The 22,190-nt window shown below is 41.7% G+C and overlaps 1 protein-coding gene and 1 long non-coding RNA gene across 4 annotated transcripts; both read right to left on the bottom strand.

The window, feature by feature from the left end:
* Window positions 1-4,295: 4,295 nt before the first annotated feature.
* On the bottom strand, window positions 4,296-5,257 carry LOC140523997 (uncharacterized). The gene is made up of 3 exons (XR_011973539.1): window positions 5,150-5,257; window positions 4,724-4,920; window positions 4,296-4,577 (listed from the first exon to the last, which is right to left on the bottom strand). It is a non-coding gene; the product is annotated as an uncharacterized lncRNA (long non-coding RNA).
* A 13,337-nt stretch (window positions 5,258-18,594) lies between these two features.
* PPY (pancreatic polypeptide) lies at window positions 18,595-21,737 on the bottom strand. Of its 3 annotated transcripts, none has more exons than XM_072646072.1 (4): window positions 21,650-21,737; window positions 19,683-19,867; window positions 19,037-19,121; window positions 18,595-18,763 (listed from the first exon to the last, which is right to left on the bottom strand). In XM_072646072.1, exons 1-3 carry the CDS (start codon window positions 21,653-21,655, stop codon window positions 19,061-19,063), a joined length of 252 nt encoding a protein of 83 aa, XP_072502173.1. In that variant the 5' UTR covers window positions 21,656-21,737; the 3' UTR covers window positions 18,595-18,763; window positions 19,037-19,060. The 3 variants fall into 3 exon arrangements, with proteins under 3 accessions (XP_072502173.1, XP_072502174.1, XP_072502175.1); XM_072646073.1 differs by lacking the exon at window positions 21,650-21,737 and adding an exon at window positions 21,276-21,342; XM_072646074.1 differs by lacking the exon at window positions 19,037-19,121.
* Between the last annotated feature and the right edge of the window lie 453 nt (window positions 21,738-22,190).

Raw genomic sequence — 22,190 nt, 5'->3', positions numbered from 1 at the left:
AGTCACCTTCATAATTATTGGAACAAATCGTTCTCACCTGCCCATTCAGCTGAGGAATATTACCAGGGATATTGACCACTGAAATAACAAAGGGAAGAGGTGGGGGAAGGGGCTCCCCAGAAGGCAGAGATCACAAAGAGAAAAGAGTAATAAACTGAAGACGAAGTGGAAGGATAAAAACTAAGGAAATCTGAAAATTTTCTGGGTGGGAGTGAGACAAGCAGTGATTCAATCAAACTCTGGAGTTTGGAAAGAGGATAGCTGGAAGGGGATAGCCAGGTGGATCTAAAAAGGTGGTAGGTTAGAACGTTGTTTATATATCTAGTTCTACATTCTTTTTGTTCCTCCTGAGCTGTTCTGTGCCTTAGAAAATCTACAACTTCTCTAAGATTTTCTGCCTTCTTTCCATATTCCAATTCTTGACTTGACACACAGTGTTACCTTCTTAAATATTCTTCCTTCAGTGATTTTTTTTCTGATCTTATAAATGCCAGACCTTCCTTATATACATATGTACATATATAAGTGATATACATCCCTTAGTGTGAGTCCATAAACACTTAGTAGGTACCTACTGTATGCCAGGCTACACACAAATACAAAGAAAGACCAAAATTCCCTAGTCTCAAAGAACTCACAACGGGAAGACAACACACAAACAACCACATGTAGAGAAGACATAGACAGACTAAACTGAAAATCATCAACGAGGGAAGTATTAAGGGTTTTTGTAAAAGGTGGCAGTTTAGTTGGGACTTGGAGGAAGCCAGGGAAACCAGGAGGGCATGGGGGACAGCCAGTGAAAAGCTGAGACTCAGGAGGTGGCGTGTGTTGTTTGAAGATCAGCAAAGGGGCTTATACGGGAACTGAGGTTCCTCTTATCACATCTGTAGAGACCTAGACATGAGCTATGTTGGAGCTACAGTCTGAGGTTTCCCAGTAGCAATCTGAATTAGGGGGTAATAGTGATAATGATTTAGGGCAAGTCCCAGAGCTTGGGGTGCTTGAGCATGGGTGATATTTTTCTGTCCTTTGATTCTCTATCTAAGCTGAAATTTTCCCAAACTGCTGCATTTGCAAGGCCAAACCCTTCCTCTTCTGAGCTAAAATTCTTTTCAGTTTATCTCAGTGTCCTGGACACCTGGTTTCTCTTTGATCTTACTGTTCTCAAACCCTAGGGTCATTTAGACTCTCCTGGAAGATACCAAAAGCTCCTTGAATCATTCATCCATGGAGAATCAATTCAGTCATTAACAAAGAAACACAGACAACAGCACCCCACCTTTCTGCACCCCCTGTAGAAGGATATATGGGGAGATCAGAGGGTGGGGAGAATACCTTTTTGGCTAGAGGGCTCTCTGCCCTTATAGCCCACAGTTACTTTGGTGTGGTTGTGGGAGGGGTGGGTGAGAAGATGTAGGGGTGGAGTGTGTCCATGGTGATAGACCAATTAACTGGACTACCACAGTCCCTCCCACCCTTACCCCCATCTCCTCCACCTTTCATAACACAAAAACCCAAGGTTAAAATTCTAGGCCAGCAAGGAAAACCTAGGAGGCTCTGGGTCCCCAGAGTAAAACTCCCCTTAACTCTTTCTTCTTTGCAGTTTATACACTGCTACTGAAATTAGACATCCTCTCTGGGACTTAGTTTCTCCCTTCTATTAAGCAAGGAGAACCACCACTATCTCTACCCCATCTCCCATACCAGAGGCTGATGTTTATCCTTCATTTTCTTTTTTGTCCATCCTTCATTTTCAAAGGGTGGTGTCAGAACTTGGATGTGAATTGGATTTAAGTGAGGCAGAGTTGTACAAAGTCATCACTCTTCCAGAGTTATCCAGTCCAGTGAAAGGACAAGTCAAGACAAATGGTGATGGCCCAGGATGCATTGGATGAAATTGGCGTCTTCTATGGATGACCAAGCTCTAAGTGTTCCATGGTGCCTGCTTCTGCCACCTTCATGGTCTTCAGAACAAATTGTTCTCATCTGCCCATTCCAGAATATTACCTTTGGGGTAATATCGAGGAGGGGGAGCTCAGTTTCCCATCTTTTTCTGGCTCTTTTGATCATGTGCTCAGCACTCATAGAACCAGAGATGATCCCTCTACAATCCTCCCATGCTTCCCTAGTCCCACTGTCCACCTACTAGGGCCACAGACTTGCTTCTGGTGCCAAGGACAGATCCAAGTAATGTCCAGCAAGGGGATAGATATAAGAAATGTTCAGCAAGGGAACATTTCCTCAGTTTTTGTCAGGATCTGACTTGGGCTTGTTTTGATAGATCCATATACACCTGCATGCACAGGGAAGAAGGACCCTTAGTCCAAACTGGGGGAGGGGAGGGAATGGAGGTGGTTCAGGACCCAAAGGGTTTAGGGCTAGGCAAGTGGTGAGGAATTTGGGCCAGGCAGAACTACGTTGCCTTCTCCCAATCGCAGGCTAGAAGATCCTGCCACCTACACCTTCCCATCGCCTACTTGAAACAGCCCTTGCCCTTCTCCCCTTCCCAATAACTGCTTAGTCATGCAGCCATGGTTGCTAGCTAATATTTATATTTTAAAGTTTAAGGTGAAGCATTTATAAAGCTAAGGTTTCAAAGTGCTTTATATAGATTATCCCATACGCTCTTCACAAAAATCGTGTGAGGCAGGGACCATCATTGTCCCCATTTAACACATGAGGAAACTGAGGCTGGGAGATGAGCAACTTGCCCAGAATCACACAATGATGTGTATCATAGATTTAGAGCTGAAAGGGACCTTAGAGGATGTTTTGTCCTACTCCCTCATTTTATAAACTTTCCCTTTTACAAATAGTAAGGGACAAAGCTAGGATTCAGTTCAAACTCGTCTCCTGATCGCAAATCCAGCATTCTTTCTACCACACCTCATCCCCTAAGTGATGACCCTAGGAAAGTATCGGCCAGTCATAACTGCTCCGTTTGCTTACCAGCCCCCCCCTCCTCCCACTCCAGTGTTTGTGGTGGGTAGTATGGGAAGAGGGCTACAAGGTCTCCCTGTCTCAGGACACCCACACAAACTGTCTAGACTCAGAGGGACAAGGGCCCAGGAAGTGTGTGCTCTGAAGAAAGCTGGCACCCTGCCCTCTTCCTCACTCCCCACCCCCACCCCCAAGTAAGTAGGCTAAAGAAGTTAAAATTGGTGGGGCCAGTATGGGAATGGTGACAATCATTGAATCCTCACTTTCAGGAAAGCTATAGGATCCAATAAGGATTACACTAGGTAACTTCTGGAGTCTCTTCTAACTCTCAGATGCTGTGCAATTCTATGAGGTGAAAGGGATCTCTAATGTTATGAATAACTCCTTCCCCCCCACCCCCCCACGATCATCCAGGCTTTGCCTAAAGGCTTGGGTGGAGGAAGGGAGGAACATGAATACCTCACCTGAGGCAGCCTACTGACTTTTTGACTTAATTGGCGAACTATGGTTAGCTCTAGGGAGTCCACCCTTAGAGCAAGCTGAAATTTAGCTCTTTTGCAATATCCATTGAGGGAACTGAGCAAAGATGATGATGACCTTGAGACCAGGAGTTTGGGAACAGAAGAAAGAGAGTGGGAATACCAGGGAATTCTACAAGATGCTGGGAGGGAGGGAGCCTGGTTGAGGGGCAAGAACTAGGACTCTGAGGGGATCTGAGATACAGCATAAGGTCAATCAGGTGATGAAAGGGCACATCCTTCCTACACCCACCCTGTTCCCTACTGATTCTTAGATCCCAAAACACAACTTCCACTTGTCTACCTTCAGCAAGCCCATCTGAGCCACTCTGGATGGATGTTGTCCAGACCCAGGCCCTACAGTTGAGACTAGTGTTCTCCTAGGGCCCCCTTCCCCAAATCCCTAACTAATCTTGACTTCCCTAATGTCACCTCCCCCATACTCTTCCCCAACCCACACCCTAATTCAGGAAATATCATAGAATACCAGAGCTGGCAGGTGCCCTAGAGGTTGGATTAGGACCCAATCTCCTCATTTTACAGATGAGGAAACTGAGGTGTAGAGAAGGAATATGACTTCCCAGGTCCAAAGCTACTTAGTGTCAGAGAGGGAACTAGAATTCATGTCTTCTGATTCCAAAATCAGTGCTCCTTCCCTTTCATTGAACTCTGTAAAGGATCAGAGAGTAAAAATCAGTCTCTTAGCTTTCTTCCTTATGCCCTCTTCCAAAAGCTCCCCCAGTCCCTGTGACTCTTTCCCCCAGGGAGACAGGTTCCTTCCCCTTCCACCAGCACCTTACTCTGATGCCAGCAGCCCACTGAAAAGCCCAATAATTCTGTCAGATTCCATTTTATTGTCTCATGTCCTGGCCATTCCTATCAGCTTTGGCTGGAGGAAGTTGTGACAGTATGGAGAAGGAGGCAGATGACATTGTCTAGTGCCACTTGTGAAACTCAGAAGGCCACTTGTTTCCATGATTGAACTTCTTATCAGAGGAAAGAATGGACATCAGAGGTTTGGTGGGATGAGGTCTTTCCGGAATCCATAAGTTGGGGAAGAAAGGTGAGGACAAGTCCTTGGAGTTCTGGCTCACTGATCTCCTTGGTCTTTTCCTTCTAAACTTTTATGATTGGGGGAGGAGGGTGAGGGGAGAGAGAGAAGCATGAGTGAGAGACTGTGGGTTCCAAAGGCACACAGAAACAAGCATGGATATACATAAAGACACACAGATGTACAGACACATACACACAAGTAAACTCACAACAGCATCTTTTGGTAATCCAAAAAGCGCCTCATGGACCTCCAGTAGTTCCTAAGAACCTCAGGGATGGCTTCCTTGCCTGGCCACTTGGGTCTGACAGGTATTTTTTCCTTGAAGCCAGCTGATACCAACTGGACCTGAAGGCAGGCCAGGAAGAGAAGGAGAGTCCAGCAGAGCCAGGAATAAGAGGTAGTCATCTGAAAAGAGTAGATATGGAGTAGGGAACAACCCAATCTCTCTCTCTCTTTCGCTCTCTCTCTCTCTCTCTCTCTCTCTCTCTCTCTCTCTCTGTGTCTGTCTGTCTGTCTGTCTGTCTGTCTGTCTCTCACATACACACACACACACACACACACACACACACACACATCCTCAAAATCCACAAGGCTGACCAATCATCCTTCTCCCCACCCTAAACTTTCCTCTTACCCTGAACAAAGAAAGGAGAAGGGATGCTCTAACCACACTGGTTGAGTTATACTGCCTTTCCTCCAACCCAAGCCAATGATGACATCTTCTCTTCCCCTCCTGACTTGGCCAATGAGAACCCTGTCCTACTGGAGAGCTTTCTAATATTTAAAGGTAACTGGTATCTAGCTCAAAGGTTTCCTAGCCTTTTTTGTGCCATGGAAATCTGGTAAAGCCTATGAACTCCTTGTCAGAAGAACATTTTTCAATGCATAAAATAAAATACATAGGACTTCAAGGAAAACCTATTGTATTGAAACATAGTTATAAAAATATTATAATGCAAACAAGTTCATAGACTCCATGGTAATGCTCCTGGACTGGCTTAAGCAATAAGATTGTAGAATATCAGAGACAGCTATACCTGCAGTCAGAAAAACTCAAGTTCAAATCTGGCCTAAGACTCTCGCCAACAGTGTGACCCTAGGCAAATCACTTAAGCTCTCCCAGTCTCAGTTTCCTCCTTATTATGATAATAGCACCTACCTTCCAGGATTGTCATGAGAAGAAAATGAAATATTTGCCAAGAACTATACAAATTGTAAGGGCAGTTAGGTGGTGCAATGGATAGAGTACCAGACCTGGAGTCCGGCCTGAGTTCAAATCTAGCCTCTGGCATGTACTAGCTATTTGACCCAGGGCAAGTCACTTAACTCTGTTGGCCTCAGTTTCCTCATCTGTAAAATGAGCCAAAGACGGAAATGGTAAGCCACTCTGGTATCTCTGCCAAGAAAATCTCAAATGGGGTCAGAGAGAGTCAGAGAAGACTGAAAAACAACAACTTGCAAATTGTAAAGCACTGTATAAATGCTAGCTACATATATCAGAACTGGGAGAGGAATGACAGCAGAAGTTTAAACAAACACTTGAAGGTTTACTTAAGGGAAAGGTGATGAGGACAGCCAGTCCCTGTGACATAGGGGAAAGAGAATTTGGAGTCAAAGGGTCTAGGTTCAAACTCTGGCTCTGCTGTGCACTACTTCAATGGCCATAAGTCATTCACAACCTTCTGAGCCTCAGCCTCCTTAACTGTAAAATGAAAGACTTGGCCCAGTTTTAATTCTATGTTCCTTTTGAATTTGAAGAGTCCATCAATCTGATGACACTGCTGGGCATGGGCTTTTTGTTTGGTGATAACTGGAGGGCATCTCTCCCTTTCCTACTTCCCTTCCTCCTATCTCTCCATTGTCCCTTTCTCTCTTTTCTCTTCTTCTCTCATTCCTTTCCCCTACCCACTCTCTCTCCTTCTCTCTCATTCTCTTTCTTTCCCTCCCTCCCTGTGTCCCATTCTCTCTCTCCTCTCTCTTTCACTAGACAGACCAGTATGACAGCCAAGTAAACCTTTGTTTGGTGGTAGGGAAGAAGGAGAACCTGTCCTATACACAGTTGAATGAATAAGTAAGGCATTTATTAAGTACTTACTCAGTACAAATCACTGTTCTCAAGAACCTACCTTCTAATAGGGGAGAAAATACATATAGAAGATTTTAGCTCCAAGTCAAATAGAAAAGTCCCATATTCCTTAGGCTTCAGAGACAAAGCATATGGTAATGCCTTTTATTTAATGTCATTTCCACTGATAAAATGATATGAATTTCTGATGTAGGACCTGTAAAAAATAATTTTTCTTAGTAATCAGTATCTTGGAGATGATGTAGTTTGAGAGGGGGTTGAGAGGTTCAGGGACCCCTTGAGGACCCAAGTACAAGAGAGGGTCATCTGGAATGAATTCATGGACTCAAGCATTCTTTAAGTCAAGTTGGCAAAGGTTTGTTGTAATGCCAATATAGTCAGTAGGGCCCCTTAAGGAACTTACATTCCTTAAGGAACTCGCAACTTCATAGGAATGATGCTAAAGCTTATATAAGTAGTGGATTATCTGGCAGATAAGCTAATTAGGTGATAACATACAACCTTAGTCACAGGCATCATTCATTACTGGAAACAGGGGAAGGGGTTGGTTTGTTATGTCTGTAGTAAGATAGATTTGAGAGGTGAGGTCTATAGTTTGACTTCTGGATTGAATAGGATAACTTTGGAAATCAATACATGATAATTCTGTGGTTACAAGTCCTGTTTTTGCAAGAGAATTTCTTCAGAGGTCAGCTTGTTCTTGTGCTGCGAATAGTTTGTTTTACTGGGGCCCACTCATGAGTAATTGCTAGGTATAGTGTCCTTGGACTAGGGAGAAAACTATCAGGGATAGTGGTTTTTTTTTTTTGTTTGGTTGGTTTTTTTATTTATTTATTTAACTTTTAACATTCATTTTCACAAAATTTTGGGTTCCACATTTTCTCCCCTTTTGTTCCTTCCCCCCACCCCAAAACACCGAGCATTCTAATTGCCCCTCTCACCAATCTGCTCTCTCTTCTATCATCCCTCCCTTCCCTTGTCCCCATCTTCTCTTTTGTCCTGTAGGGCCAGATAACTTTCTATACCCCTTTACCTGTATTTCTTATTTCCTAGTGGCAAGAACAGTACTTGACAGTTGTTCCTAACACTTTGAGTTCCAACTTCTTTTCCACCCTCCCTCCCCACCCCTTCCCTTTGGAAGGCAAGCAATTCAATATAGGCCAAATCTGTGTAGTTTTCCAAATAACTTCCATAATAGTCGTGTTGTATAAGACTAACTGTATTTCCCTCCATCCTATCCTGTCCCCCATTACTTCTATTCTGTCTTTTGATCCTGTCCCTCCCCATGAGTGTCGACCTCAAATTGCTCCCTCCTCCCCATGCCCTCCCTTCCATCATCCCCCCCACCCTGCTTATCCCCTTATCCCCCACTTTGCTGTATTGTAAGATAGGTTTTCATACCAAAATGAGTGTGCATTTTATTCCTTCCTTTAGTGGAATGTGATGAGAGTAAACTTCATGTTTTTCTCTCACCTCCCCTCTTTATTCCTCCACTAATAAGTCTTTTGCTTGCCTCTTTTATGAGAGATAATTTGCCCCATTCCATTTCTCCCTTTCTCCTCCCAATATATTTCTCTCTCACTGCTTGATTTCATTTTTTTAAGATATGATCCCATCCTCTTCAATTCACTCTGTGCTCTTTGTCTCTGTGTGTGTGTGCGTGTGCGTGTGCATGTGTGTGTGTGTAAACCCACCCAGTACCCAGATATTGAATAGTTTCAAGAGTTACAAATATTGTCTTTCCATGTAGGAATGTAAACAGTTCATCTTTTGTAAGTCTCTTATGACTTCTCTTTGCTGTTTACCTTTTCATGCTTCTCTTCATTCTTGTGTTTGAAAGTCAAATTTTCTTTTCAGCTCTGGTCTTTTCATCAAGAATGCTTGAAAGTCCTCTGTTTCATTGAAAGACCAATTTTTCCCCTGAAGTATTATACTCAGTTTTGCTGGGTGGGTGATTCTTGGTTTTAGTCCTAGTCCCTTTGACTTCTGGAATATCCTATTTCACGCCCTTCAATCCCTTAATGTAGAAGCTGCTAGATCTTGTGTTATCCTGATTGTACTTCCACAATACTTGAATTGTTTCTTTCTAGCTGCTTGCAATATTTTCTCCTTGACCTGGGAACTCTGAAATTTGGCCACAAAGGAGTTTCTCTTTTTGGATCTCTTTCAGGCGGTGATCTGTGGATTCCTTGAATACTTATTTTGCCCTCTGGTTCTAGAATCTCAGGGCAGTTTTCCTTGATAATTTCATGAAAGATGATGTCTAGGCTCTTTTTTTGATCATGGCTTTCAGGTAGGCCCATAATTTTTAAATTGTCTCTCCTGGATCTATTCTCCAGGTCAGTTGTTTTTCCAATGAGATATTTCATATTATGTTCCATTTTTTCATTCTTTTGATTTTGTTTTGTGATTTCTTGGTTTCTCATAAAGTCATTAGCCTTCATCTGTTCCATTCTAATTTTGAAAGAACTATTTTCTTCAGTGAGCTTTTGAATCTCCTTTTCCATTTGGCTAATTCTGCTTTTGAAAGCATTCTTCTCCTCATTGGCTTTTTGAACCTCTTTTGCCAATTGAGTTAGCCTATTTTTCAAGGTGTTATTTTCTTCAGCATTTTTTTGGTTCTCCTTTAGCAGGGTGTTGACCTGCTTTTCATGCTTTGCTTGCATGTCTCTCATTTGTCTTCCCAGTTTTTCCTCCACCTCTCTAACTTGATTTTCAAAATCCTTTTTGAGCTCTTCCATGGCCTGAGTCCATTGAGTGGGCTGGGATACAGAAGCCTTGACTTCTGTGTCTTTGCCTGATGGTAAGCATTGTTCTTCCCCATCAGAAAGGAAGGGAGGAAATATCTGTTCACCAAGAAAGTAACCTTCTATAGTCTTATTTTTTTCCCCTTTTCTGGGCATTTTCCCAGCCAGTTGCTTGACTTCTGAGTTTTCTTTCCACCCCCACCTCACCTCCAGATCCACCCAGCCAGGGCTTGGGGTCTGAGATTCCAATGCTGCTTCCCAGCCTCAGGGCTTTTGGCAGGGGCAGGGCTGCTATTCAGTGTGAGATTAAGTTCAGGTGCTCAGGTGGGGGCAGGGCCACCTCACGGGCTCAGTTCTCTCAGGGGGTTTATGCAGAGACCTTCAACAATGGATCCAGGCTCCTGCCTGCTTGGGGAGCCCCAGTCTGCTCCTGCCTCTGCTGCTGCCTCCCGAGGGGGCCTGAGTTATGGGGGCACCCCACTCCCCTCTTGGCAAGCCAGAGAGACCCTCTCACTAATCTTTGGGGCCCGTGGGTGGAGGGACCCGCGCGGCTGCTGGTGATCCTGTCCCTGAAGCCTGCTGGCATCTGCTCCTCTCAGTGCCGCGTGGCCAAGGCTCAGCTCTGGTCCACAGTGTGATGGACCTTTTGTGAGAGGTTTTCAGGCTCTCTGGAACAGAAATCTCGTCTTCTCTGTTGTTCTGTGGCTTCTGCTGCTCCAGAATTTGCTGGGGGGTTCTTTTTTACGGGCTGTGGGTTCAGAGCTAGCATATGTGTGTGTTTCTACTCCGCCATCTTGGCTCTGCCCCCCGGGATAGTGTTTTGAAGCTAGGGAGAAATGTGATTTTGGAACTGGAGTCCAAGCACAAGCACCCAAGCACCCCATCAGAGACTCAGCGCTCCCTCTTCCCCAACCTGCTTCTTTAAACTTCTTCATAAGGACATTACTAATAATGAGATTGCATTGAGTCTTCTCCTGGTCAAACCTCTAGCTCCAGGCCCAGCACTCTATCCACTGTACCACCTAACTGCCTGAACGACATAGTGTAAAATAAAAAGAGAAAAGAGCCCAGAACAGAGCCTTAAGGAACACTCATATAATCACATGACTATAAATAGCTTTAATTTTTCTTTATCTGAAAACTGCCTGTTCATACACCTTGACCGTTGGGGAATGACTTGTATTCTTATAAATTTGATTCTGTTCTCTACATATTTTAGAAGTGAGGCCTTTATCAGAACCAGTGGATATAAAAATTGTTTCCCAGCTTTGTGCTTTCCTTCTAATATTATTTGCATTGGTTTTGTTTGTGCAAAACCTTTTTAACTTAATATAATCAAAATTATCCATTTTGCATTTCATAATGTTCTCTCTCACTCATTAGTCATAAATTCTTCCCTTCTCCATAGATCTGACAGGTAAACAATTCCCTGCTCTCCTAATTTGCTTATGGTATCACCCTTTATGTCTAAATCACATACTCATTTTTGTCTTAACTTGTTGTATGGTATGAGATGTTGGTCTGTGCTAAGTTTTTGTTATACTATTTTCCAGTTTTCCCAGAAGTTTTTGTCAAATAGTGAGTTCTTATCCCAGAAACTGGAGTCTTTGGGTTTATCAATCAATAGATTACTATAGTCATTGACCACTGTGTCTTGTGTACCTAACCTATTCCATGAATCCACCACTCTATTTCTTAGCCAGTTTGATGGGTTTTTAAAAATAAATGTGTATTATTGTATTTTTTACACAATTAGAGTTTTAGTTTTATTGGCATGTTTGCTTTTATATTACATTTACAGATTATCTCTTATATGAAAGGCATCTTGTAACAAAGTTACAAAATTAGGTAAAGCTAATAAAATGGTGGCCTCATCTGAAAGTACATGCAACATTCCATATCACTAGTACCTCCCACCTTTCTTTTTATTTTTTTTAATTAACAAACGTCTACTTTTTCTCTTATCCATCACCCTACACACGCATTCCTCAGGGAGTGGGAGGGAAAGAGAAAAGAAAAACAAATTCCTTCTAACAAATATGCACAGTCAAGCAAAACAAATTCCCCCTTTGGCTGTATACAAAAATACATATATTTCATTTTGCATTATCACTTCTCTGGCAGGAGGTAGATAGTATACTTCATCTTTGGTCCCCAGGATCATCTTTTGGAGCAATCAAAGCTCTTAGTTTTCAGAGTTATTTGTCCTTATAATGTTGCTATATTTGTACATGTTTTTCTCCTGGTTCTGCACATTTCCCTTTCCATCTGCTTATACAATTCTTCAGAATGATTCATTTGTATAATATTGATGTTTAATACAAATTTGTTTTGATCCTGCCCACTTTACTCTGCATCCATTCATATAATTCCTTCCATGTCTCTTCAAAAATCATCCATTTCCTCATTCTTTACATTATTGTAACTTATTCAGGCATTCCTTTTTGGGGAATTGATAGGCATTCTTTTAGTTTCCGGGACTGGGGGGTGTTTGCCGTTATACATACACAAAAAAAGCTGCTCTAAATATTTTTGTACACATAGGACCTTTACCTGCTATTTTGATCTCTTTTGGCTATAGACCTACCAATAGTATAATTAAGTCAAAGAGCATGCACTGTTTTGTAACCTTTTTGCATATAATTCCAAATTGCTTTCCAGAATTGTTGGACTTATTCATGGATCTACCAACAGTAAGCATATCAATGTGTCTGTTTTCCACAGTCCCTCCAATACTTATTATTTTCCTTTTGGGAATATGATAGGTGTAATCTCATAATTACTTGGCATTTTTCTAATTAGGAATGATTATTGCTCTTATTGGAACATTTTTTCATATGGCTCTAGATATCCTTGGTTCCTTCCCTTGAGAATTGCCTACTCATATCCTTATACCACTTCTCATTTGGGAAATGGCTCTTGTTCTTATAAATTTAAATCAGTTCCTTATATGTCTTAGAAATGAGATCTTTGTCAGAAAAAGTTGCCGTGAAGATTTTTTTCCCCAGTTAACAGTTTCCCTTTTAATCTTAGCCTTATTGAATTCATTTGTGTAAAAACTTTTTAAAATTTTATGCAATTAAAATGATCAATTTTTGTCTTCTGTGATCTTCTCTTTCCCTTGTTTAATCATGAACTTTTCTCCTCTCCATAGATCTGTAGGTAATTTTTTCCCCCACGTTTTGCTAACTGGTTTATGATGTGACTTTTTATTGGTCACATACCCATTTGGAGTTTATCTCTGTATAAGGGGAGGGATGTTGGTCTAAATTTAGTTTCTTCCATACTGCTGTTCAATCTTTCCAACTGTTATTCAGTTGTGTTTGACTTTTCATGACCCCATTTGGGATTTTCTTAGCAAAGATAGTGGGATGGTTTGCAATTTCCTTCTTCAGCTCATTTTACAGATGAGGAACCTGAGGCAAACTGGGTGAAGTGACTTGCCCAGGGTCACACAGACACTAAGTGTCTGAAGCCAGAATAGAACTCAGGAAGATGTCTTCCTGATTCCAAGCCCAGTGCTCTATCTACTGCCACCTAGCTGCCCCTTATTAGCTTCCATGTCTATTTGATTTTTTTTAAAAAAAGAAAAAGACAAAAAAAGACATGGAGAAAAGATGTCATGTAGTAGAAAGAATAACTAGTACCACTAAGGAGAGTTCCCTGTTGTAATATAGTAAGGCTGTGGTTTCTGATACTTCTTGGTATATTCACATAAGTAGAAAAAAATATTTATTTTGATATTCATTTCATAGCTATGCAATTTATTTTTGCAATGCTAACCACACATGGAATATTACAAGTCTGGCCATTCTCTACCCCTCCACCTACCTCACCCCCCACTGCCCCAGATATCATTACATGAATTATTTTTGCAAAGTAAGAGGGTATTTTTTTTCCCTTCTTATACTGAAGAAATGAGGAGTTGCATGGCATAGTAGATAGAGAACCAGCCTTGTTCTATCTACCTGACCTCAATTTCCTTCCTGCTCCAGGCAACTCACTCTAAAACAGACCAGCTGCTGGCCTATTCAAGTTTCCTTCCTGGTAGGACCTATGAAGGAAGATGTTGTCTACCTCCAGAAAAAGAGCTGATAAATGAAGTATGTGTAGTATGGTTTGTGTGTGTGTGTGTGTGTGTGTGTGTGTGTGTGTGTGTGTGTGTGTGAGAGAGAGAGAGAGAGAGAGAGAGAGAGAGAGAGAGAGAGAGAGAGAGAGAGAGAAATGGTGGCCTTTTTTTAGTGAGGAGCAGGGAGGAAGGGAGCAAGATACAGTTATCCCTTCCACATCAGGGACCTTCCCCATTGGAGTTTCCATGTGTGTGTGGGGGGCGGGGGGGGGGGGGGAGGTGAAGGAAAGTATAAGAAATTATGTGGAAATTTTGGTGAAGTTTTGTGTCAGCAAATGACACAGCCAGCAGATGATGACACAGAACCTATGAGCAAATACTTAACCTAAACTTTACAATAAGGTACTGTCAATAGCCCATGAAAAAAAGAAAAGAAAAAAGAAAAAAATTTGGACTTCTCTGGTACAAAGGGAGGTGGAGTTTCCAGATCATGGGGGCTTTGCATCTTTAACCCCCGCAATGTGGAAGGGAGAATTGTAGTTTAGAACTTAAAATGTAACAAAAAACTAATTTAATTTTTTTTTAAAGTTTCCTCATTAAAAGCTCCCTACACCAATGAAATCACAGGTCCAAACCAAAAAAGAAAGAAAGAAATGAAGAAATAACCAGAAGCCACATATTGAAATGCAAATACCAATGGACTGAATTGGGAAACCTGGATGCTCAGGCTGACTATACTACCTTGATATTTTTCAAATTCTTTACCTAAAAACATCTAAAAACCAGAATACAGTGATATCTGCAAATCAGAAAAGGTGGCAATTAACAAGTCTTTTCTATCTCACTGAAAGTTTCCCATCAGTTTGCTGCTTGAATGATCATCATTCCTCTCAACAAAATCGTTAGTTCCACAGGATGGAGAGCACAACACAGGCAATGTCAGCAGCGAATGGGAGAACCTAGAAAAACATCACTTAGAGATTGGAAGTAAAATGTGATGCATACTTTTCTAAAAGAATGGTCTCTTTCTGGATGCAGAATATCATTCATATCCACAGAAACAAGTATGGAGTCAGAACGCAGAATGAAGCAGACTATTTTCTCTTTTCTTATGTTTGGTTTTGTTCAGTTTTACTCATGCTTTCTCCCACTCATTTTAATTCTTCCATGCAACATGATTAATGTGAAAATGTATTTAATAAGAATGTATGTGTAGAGCCCATGTAAGATCACATGCTGTCTCAGGGAGGGAGGCGGAGAAAATTTAAAATTTATGGAAGTGATTGATGAAAATTGAAAACAAATAAATAAATTTGGAGAAAAAATAAAAGAATGGTCTGTTAATGTTATTCTTGATTATGAAATGCCTTACCAGATATGGACAGTCCTTTTCCAGACTTACACATTTGTTGCTGCAAGGCTGTTTAGAGATAGCACAAATAGTAGAAGATGAGGAAACATCTGTCAGAGTATGAGAAAAATCAGCTTTATTTTACAATAATTGTTCATCTTCTTTGCATAGTGAAATACTCAGATCAATCTCATCAGTGTGGGTATTTCCCACAACAGTGCAGAGGTCATGCCTGCTCATCCTGGGTAAGCTTACCTATATTATTCCCTAAATTCACTGCAACAAATCCCAACCCATGTTCTGGGAGTCTTCTGGATTTTTCCCTAACATTACAAAGATACCTATCGGTGGAGCTTTGTTGGTGTTCAGTCATCTCTCAGTTATATCAGACTCTCTGTGATCCCATTTGGGGTTTTCTTGGCAAAGATACTGGAAAGTAGTTTGTTATTTTCTTCTCCAGTTAATTTTTACACATGAGGAAACTGAGGCATACAGGGTAACGTGACTTGCCCAGGGTCACACAACTAGTAAGTGCCTGAGATTAAATTTGAACTCAAGTTTTCCTAACTCTAGGCCTGGACTTGTATCCACTGTGGATAGTTAGGCCAAACTCTTTTGAGAAATTATGGATCCGTTTAAGAGATTATATGATATTAAGGGTTTGCTATAACTATCACAATTCCATCCATAAGAGAAGAATCAGGAGATAGAGTGGTACAGTGGGCAGTTTCCGGCACACAGTAGTTATTTAATACTTGTTGGCTGACTTGGAGCTAGAGGATATTGGCCAGAATTTCATCTCTGTTTATTCCTTCTTACCTATTTTTTTAACCAGGATGAAACTGTTTTGAGAATTACTGCTTTGCCATATAGCTAGGGATCTGGTACTGACAGGTCCCTTTTTCTCCACTTATTTCCATTAATTTTTTCTTGAGAATCTTCACTCTTTTTTTTGCCTCTATATGAATTATGTTATCTTTTTCTTGTTCTAGTAAGTAATCCTTTGATTATTTGATTGGTATGGCACTGAATTCATAAATTAATTTAGAAAATATTATTATTTTTACTATATTGATTTGCTCTACCCACAATATCGGTTAATATTTTCCAATTACTTAGCTCCACCTTTATTTCTGTAAGCATTGGTTTGTAACTGTATTTACATAGTTCTAATGCGTATCTTGGAAGACAGACTTCCAAGTATTTTATACATTCTTTAGTGATTTTAAATGGAACTTCTCTTTCTATCTCTTCTTGTCAACTTTTATTGGTATTAAACAGAAATACCTGAAATTTCTGTGGATTTATTTTATATCCTGCAAATTTGCTGGTTTGCATTGTTTCCAAATTTTTTTAGTTGATTCTTTGGGGTTCTTTACATACACCATCATGTCATCTGCAAAAAGAGGCAATTATGCTTTTTTTTTTATCTATGATTATTGCCTCACTTTCCTTTTCTTGTCTTATTGCCAGCATTAATAATACTATGTCAAACAGAAGTGGCAACAATGGACATCTTTGTTTCATCCCTGATTTTATTAGGAAAGATTCTAGTTTATTTCCATTGCATATAATGGTAGTTGTTGGCTTAAAATACATAGTACTTATTATTTCAAGGAAAAGTCCATTTATCCCTTCATTTTCTCATTTTTTTTTTTTGCAGAAATATTTTGTCAAATTTTTCCGTATCTATTGACATAACCATGTATTTTTGTTATGAATATTGCTAATTAAGTTTATGGTTTGCCTAATAATAAACCAGCCCTACGTTACTGATATAAATCCAACTTGGTCATAGTGCATAATATTTGTGATGTGTTATTTAAGTCTATTTGTTAATATTTATTTGAAATTTTCATGTCAGTAATATGAGTCTGCAGTTTTCTATGTCTCTTGATTCTACCTGTTTTATGGATCAAGACCATATCTGTGTCATAGAAGGAATCTGATAAGATCCTGTCTTTTGCTAGTCTTGTAAACAGTTCATCTGATATCGGAATTAATTTTTCTTTAATTGTCTGATAAAAATTCACTTATGAACGCATCTGGCCCTGGGTTTTTTCCCCCCACTTTGGAAGTTCATCTATGGCTTATTCATTTTTTCCTCTGACATTGGGTTACTTATATTCTCTATTTCTTGTTCTGTTAATTTGGATATTTTATATTTTTATAAACATTTATTTCATTTAAATTGATTTTCTTGGGATATAGGTGGACAAAATAGTTTCTAGTGACATCCTTTACTTCCCTTTCTTTCGTGGTGAATGTTCCTTTTTCATTTTTGATATTAGTCATTTGGTTTTCTTCTTTTTAATCAAATTAGCTAATGGTTTATTGGCTTGTTTGTTGGATATTTTTTCGAAAAAAAGTTTCTAGTTTTATTTCTAGTAATTTTATTCACCTCTCCTTTGATTTTCCAGGTAGACTTAAGAAAGAAGACCATGCTCTGAAGATCATCCCTTGTCAATCGAGAAGAGAGCTAGTTATGGCAGGGAGAGAGAAAGAGTGAGAGAGACAGAGAGAGAGAGACACAGAGAGAGAGACAGAGGGGGGAAGGGAGAGAGGGAGAGGGAGAGAGAGAGAGAGAGAGAAGTCAGGAGATCTACGTTCTAGTTCCAACTCTGACACTAACTAGCTGTGTGACCTTGGACAAATCACTTCTTCTCTCAAAGCCTCAGTTTGTTTCATTGTAAAATGATAATAGCAGCTAACATTATATAGCTCTTTAAATTGTGAAAAGCTCTTTACAAATATGATCTCATTTCATCCTCACATCCCATCCTCACCTGGGAGGTAGGGGCTATTATTATCTTTATTTTACAGTTGAGAAAACTGAGGCTGAGAAAGGTGAAGTGATTTACCTGGGATCACAGAGCTAGTGAGTGCCTGAGGTGGGCTTTAAACTCATGTTTTCCTGCCTCCAAACTCTGAGCCACCTAGCTGCAAAAAATGAGAGGTGGACTAAATCAACTCAAAGATCCCTTGAATATTCTATGGTTTTATAACCTTGGGAGTGTAGTTTAGCATGTGTGCGTGTGTGTGTGCGTGTGTGTACATGTGTGTGCATGTGTGTGCGTGTGTGTGCACGCGTGTGTCTCTGGGAGGGGGAGGCTGGGGATAGAGAATGACTTTCCTCCTTGATTCCTCCTCATTATTTACATTGCTTATGTACCTACATTTTTGTGTATAGATCAGTGACTCTTGTAATAGATATGATTATACTGAATGGGGTCATGGACCATCATTTGTCCAATTGATTACCCAGTCACACTGAACCTGAGAAAGGTTGCCAGGGGTTCTAGAGCTAGTTTTCAGAATATTCAGGAGAGCAAATTGCTACAGTAGCATACCCCCAACATGGGCCTCACCTGCTTTCCTGAAGTCCTAAAGTTTCATCTCCCCCTCCCCCATAACAACCCTTTAGTCCCTCCATTATACTACAGCCACACCTCATGAACCCCATAAAGACCCGGACTCTAGACCTTACATTTTCATTGATAAACCTTGGGCAAGGGTCTTATCACTGATAAGTGACAGTATACTTATCTGTAAAACTCTACCTGCCCTACCTACCTCATGATCAAATCAGATAATAACTATGGAGTTACTCCATAAATTGTTTTTTTGGAGGGGAGAGGCAAAGCAATCAGGGTTAAGTGATTTGCTCAAGGTCACACAGCTAGTAAGTGTCAAAGGCTGGATTTGAACTCAGGTCCTCCTGACTCCAGGGCCAGTGCTCTATTCATTGCTCCACCTAGTTGCCCCACACTCCATAAATTGTAAGGAATCAATTTATAAAGAGAAAACTACAAAGAGACAAAAGGACTGTGATTTTGATGCAGCTTTATTAAGCCTGGTTTAGGGATGAGGACAGAATTCTGCAGCTCAGCTTCTGTCAGAGCCAAAGGAACTAGGACCAGGACTTCCTATAGGGATCTGGAAATGGGGATAGGGGAATGAGCCAGGAGCACTAAAGTTTCAGCTGACTGGGTGTCCTGTAAGAGAAGAGAAGGAACAGTAGGGTGGAAGGTCAGAGACAAAGGCTCTCCGAGTTAGCATGACATCTTGTCCCCATCCCCTCAGAGACTCTGCCAATATTCTTTCCCAAGGGACCCTAATCCTGTCCCTGTTGCTCATTTAACAGCTTCTCCCTCCTTCCTCCATCCCCTCTACTTCCCTAGCTCTGGAGGGCACACACATACATACACACTATACCCTCCTCCCACTCCCAATCCAGAGAAGTTCAGAAATTTGGGGGTAGTTGGTACCCGGGAATGCTGCAGTAGAACCATCTACTCCAAGAAATCCTCCCCATCCTGGTAGATTCTCTGGCCCACTGCTCTCTTCCCATACCTGCGGAGTAATGTGAAAAATCTATCTGGGGCCAGAGCTGTCCACATATATAAACATATAGTCTCACAAAGTGAGACACCCAATCATTAGACACACACATAGACCCCCTCCTTCCTATCTGAGAATGACATTCCTAATCCCTACCTAGGACAGAAGGGTAGGATTTGAGTTGTGTGTCTAGCAGAGAAGTGTGTGATTAGGACTGTGGTTTGTCCCTAGGATCAGAGTTGATGGAAATGTGTGGTCTCTTTTCCCACTGTGTCTGGATGGATCTGGTCACGTTAACATTAAGGTCTTACAGTTCAGACTCACACTCATGCATTTGTTTGTTCACATACATGCAGAAGTATGCTGTGTGTATACCCAAAATTGCAAAAATGGAAAGGACCTCAGAGATGACCCATCCAACACATACTTTTGCAACATCCTCAGTTAAAAATCTCTATTTTCAGACCTCCTGCTAGGAGGGGCTTACTGTCTTCGTTATCTGACTTTGCCATTTTTCAGATCCACAGACCCCCCCCAGTCCTGCCCCCACCTACGCTGGTGACTCTTGCTCACCTGGGCCGAGTCAGTCTATTGATATATCTTCGGAGCTCTGCAGCATACAGGGCCATCTGCTCTGGGGTGGCATCATCTCCAGGGTACACTGGCTCCTGTGGGGCCCCCTGAGCACACGGTGGCAGCAAGAGAGCAACACAGCAGGAGAGGACCAGAAGAGAGAGCCAGTATTGAGAAGCAGCCATCTAAGGAACAAATGATAAGAGGGGAAGAGTTGAAAGAGAAGGCTGAGGGAGGACACAGCAGGGAAATAGAAATTCTAAAAAGGAGAGAGGGAGGGAATGAGAAGAGAAAGGGATGGGGGAATAGAGAGAGAGAGATAGAAGGAATAGACAGAGACAGAGAGAGACACAGAGAGAGACAGGGCAATATAAAAATGTTCAGATGCCTAGGAATCTAGAATACCTGCCCAACTGGATACATGGTCATTCCAAGGAAAGAATAATAGTGGAACTCCCAGTTGCCCAACTCTTCTGATCTCACTCATCTTCTCCCCCCACCTCCCACCCAGCCTCACTCTCCAAAGCACTTAGTGCATGACCAGGGCATGCATTATACGGGACAAGGGACGCATGTACAGACTCTGTCACAAGTGCTGAGCCATGACTAGGGTGGGACAATCAGGGCTTTATTCAGGTCACTGAAATCCAAAGAACACCAACAGCATTTACAGTCAGTCCTTCAGCAAGCAGTGTAGAAACATCTGAGTTTAGTTTCCAGTTAGGAAGAATAATTTGTTAAAATAGAAAGCTTCATCTTCCTGGTGGATGATACGCCCCAGGGGGCCCTGTTCACCAACACCTCAGACACCAATCTCCCTGGCAAAATGGCCTTAAGGAATCACAATAACTGCCTACAGAGTCATGGGATGTGCATCCTTTTTTAGGGCAGTGCTCTGAATTCTATTCCTACTGAATTTGTCTTGAAGTTGGTTTGAGGATTGCTATATGGAGTTTGTCCTCAATGCCAAATTTCCTAGTTTTCTGCCTCAGAATGACCAACCCAACACTTGGTCAAAGCAAGGACTGACTGACACATGAACAATCTAACATTAAGAGTTCCTGCAAAGGAAAGTGGATTCACATGACAACCAGAAAGTGGAGAATTGGGGATGGGAGGAGAACATATGCCCACATCGACTTATTTCAGGGAGGGCTTCCAGAAAAAAAGAGAAATTGTAGGAAACCTTTTAAGAAGAAAGGATGCAGAAATGACTGACCTGGGCATTGGGGTAGCATCCTTTGTGATATACAACCACACAGGCATACACATTCAAGCCTTCTCAGTGACATATATGCACACAGTCAAACATACTCAAGGATATAAGAACATACCTCAACATGTTTTCTTCAAGAGAAGGAATCCCCAAACACTCTAGCCCCAGAATCTCAGCCCTTCACCCTATCGAGGGGTACTCTAAAGCTCCCTACATCCTACCCTAGCACCATCCCCCCCAGTTTCAAGTTTCTTCCATCTGTATCAGCCTCCAATGCCCAATTCAAGCCCCCAAAAAACCTCCCTTCACAAGTCGTCTATTTATCTCAAGGGACAGAACTGTCGCCCCTCGGTTTCTTCATCCTCATGCCCACTTACCCTGAGTCCAAGGGGGTGAACTAGCCTGTTGTTGCAGTAGGTACGAAGTACCCTGCTTCAGGTCAGATGGGGTCTTCCCCACAACTCATCCTGCCTCTTTTATATATCTTCTGGCCCTCCTCTCCAAAGTCTCCGCCTCCTCACCTTCATCATCCCTCTCCTTTCACCAATCTCTCCCCCTTCAGTCCCCACCTAGAGGAGGGACGGAATGCTAAAAGGGAAAATTAATGGCCCCTTGGACTGTGTGTGAATAATTGAATCTAGGGGATCCCCTCTCCCCATCTCCAAGCCATTCCCCTAATACTAGCCAGCCTCCTAAAGAAGTAGTTCCCTGGGAATATATTTTCGGTCTTCTGCCCACCAGCCCCGCTCACCGTCATCTCCCAGGTTCCCCTCCTGGTCGGGATCACTGGATTCAGACACAAGGGTTAGGAGAGCTGAGAGAGAAGAATGAGATGTCAGTTCATCTGCCCTATGACTGTAGATTTCAATTCTCTCATGCCTCTCAGGAACCCCATAGGTAACCAATACTTGGAGGATCCCACTGTAAAAATATAAACTGTTCTACGGCTGCCAATAGGAGCCACTGGACTATCTGATTCCCTTCACCCATAAAGGAAAAGAAACATTGTATTTGGGGGAGGGGGATGGTTAAAGGAATAGAAAGGAGAAGGGAAAAGCCAGAGGAACAAGGAGAGAATTTGGAAAAGAAAAAGTAGGAACTCCCAGACAGATGCCTTGAGGGCATTTCCAGTGACTAACATTGTACAGGCACTTTATACGAGCTGGTGGGACTGAATTGAATGAAAATTTGTGAAATCCAGGCCTTACCTGTGTCCTGGTAAACTCTAAGTCTTGCAATAGTCAAAGTACACCACCAGGTGGAGCTCTAACCCAAAACTAACTACGCGAACA

The sequence above is a fragment of the Notamacropus eugenii genome, chromosome 2 (genome assembly GCF_028372415.1).
Source record: "Notamacropus eugenii isolate mMacEug1 chromosome 2, mMacEug1.pri_v2, whole genome shotgun sequence".
Taxonomy (NCBI): domain Eukaryota; kingdom Metazoa; phylum Chordata; class Mammalia; order Diprotodontia; family Macropodidae; genus Notamacropus; species Notamacropus eugenii.
Note: the sequence above shows the minus strand (reverse complement) of the source record. Positions and strands in the feature narration are given on the sequence as shown.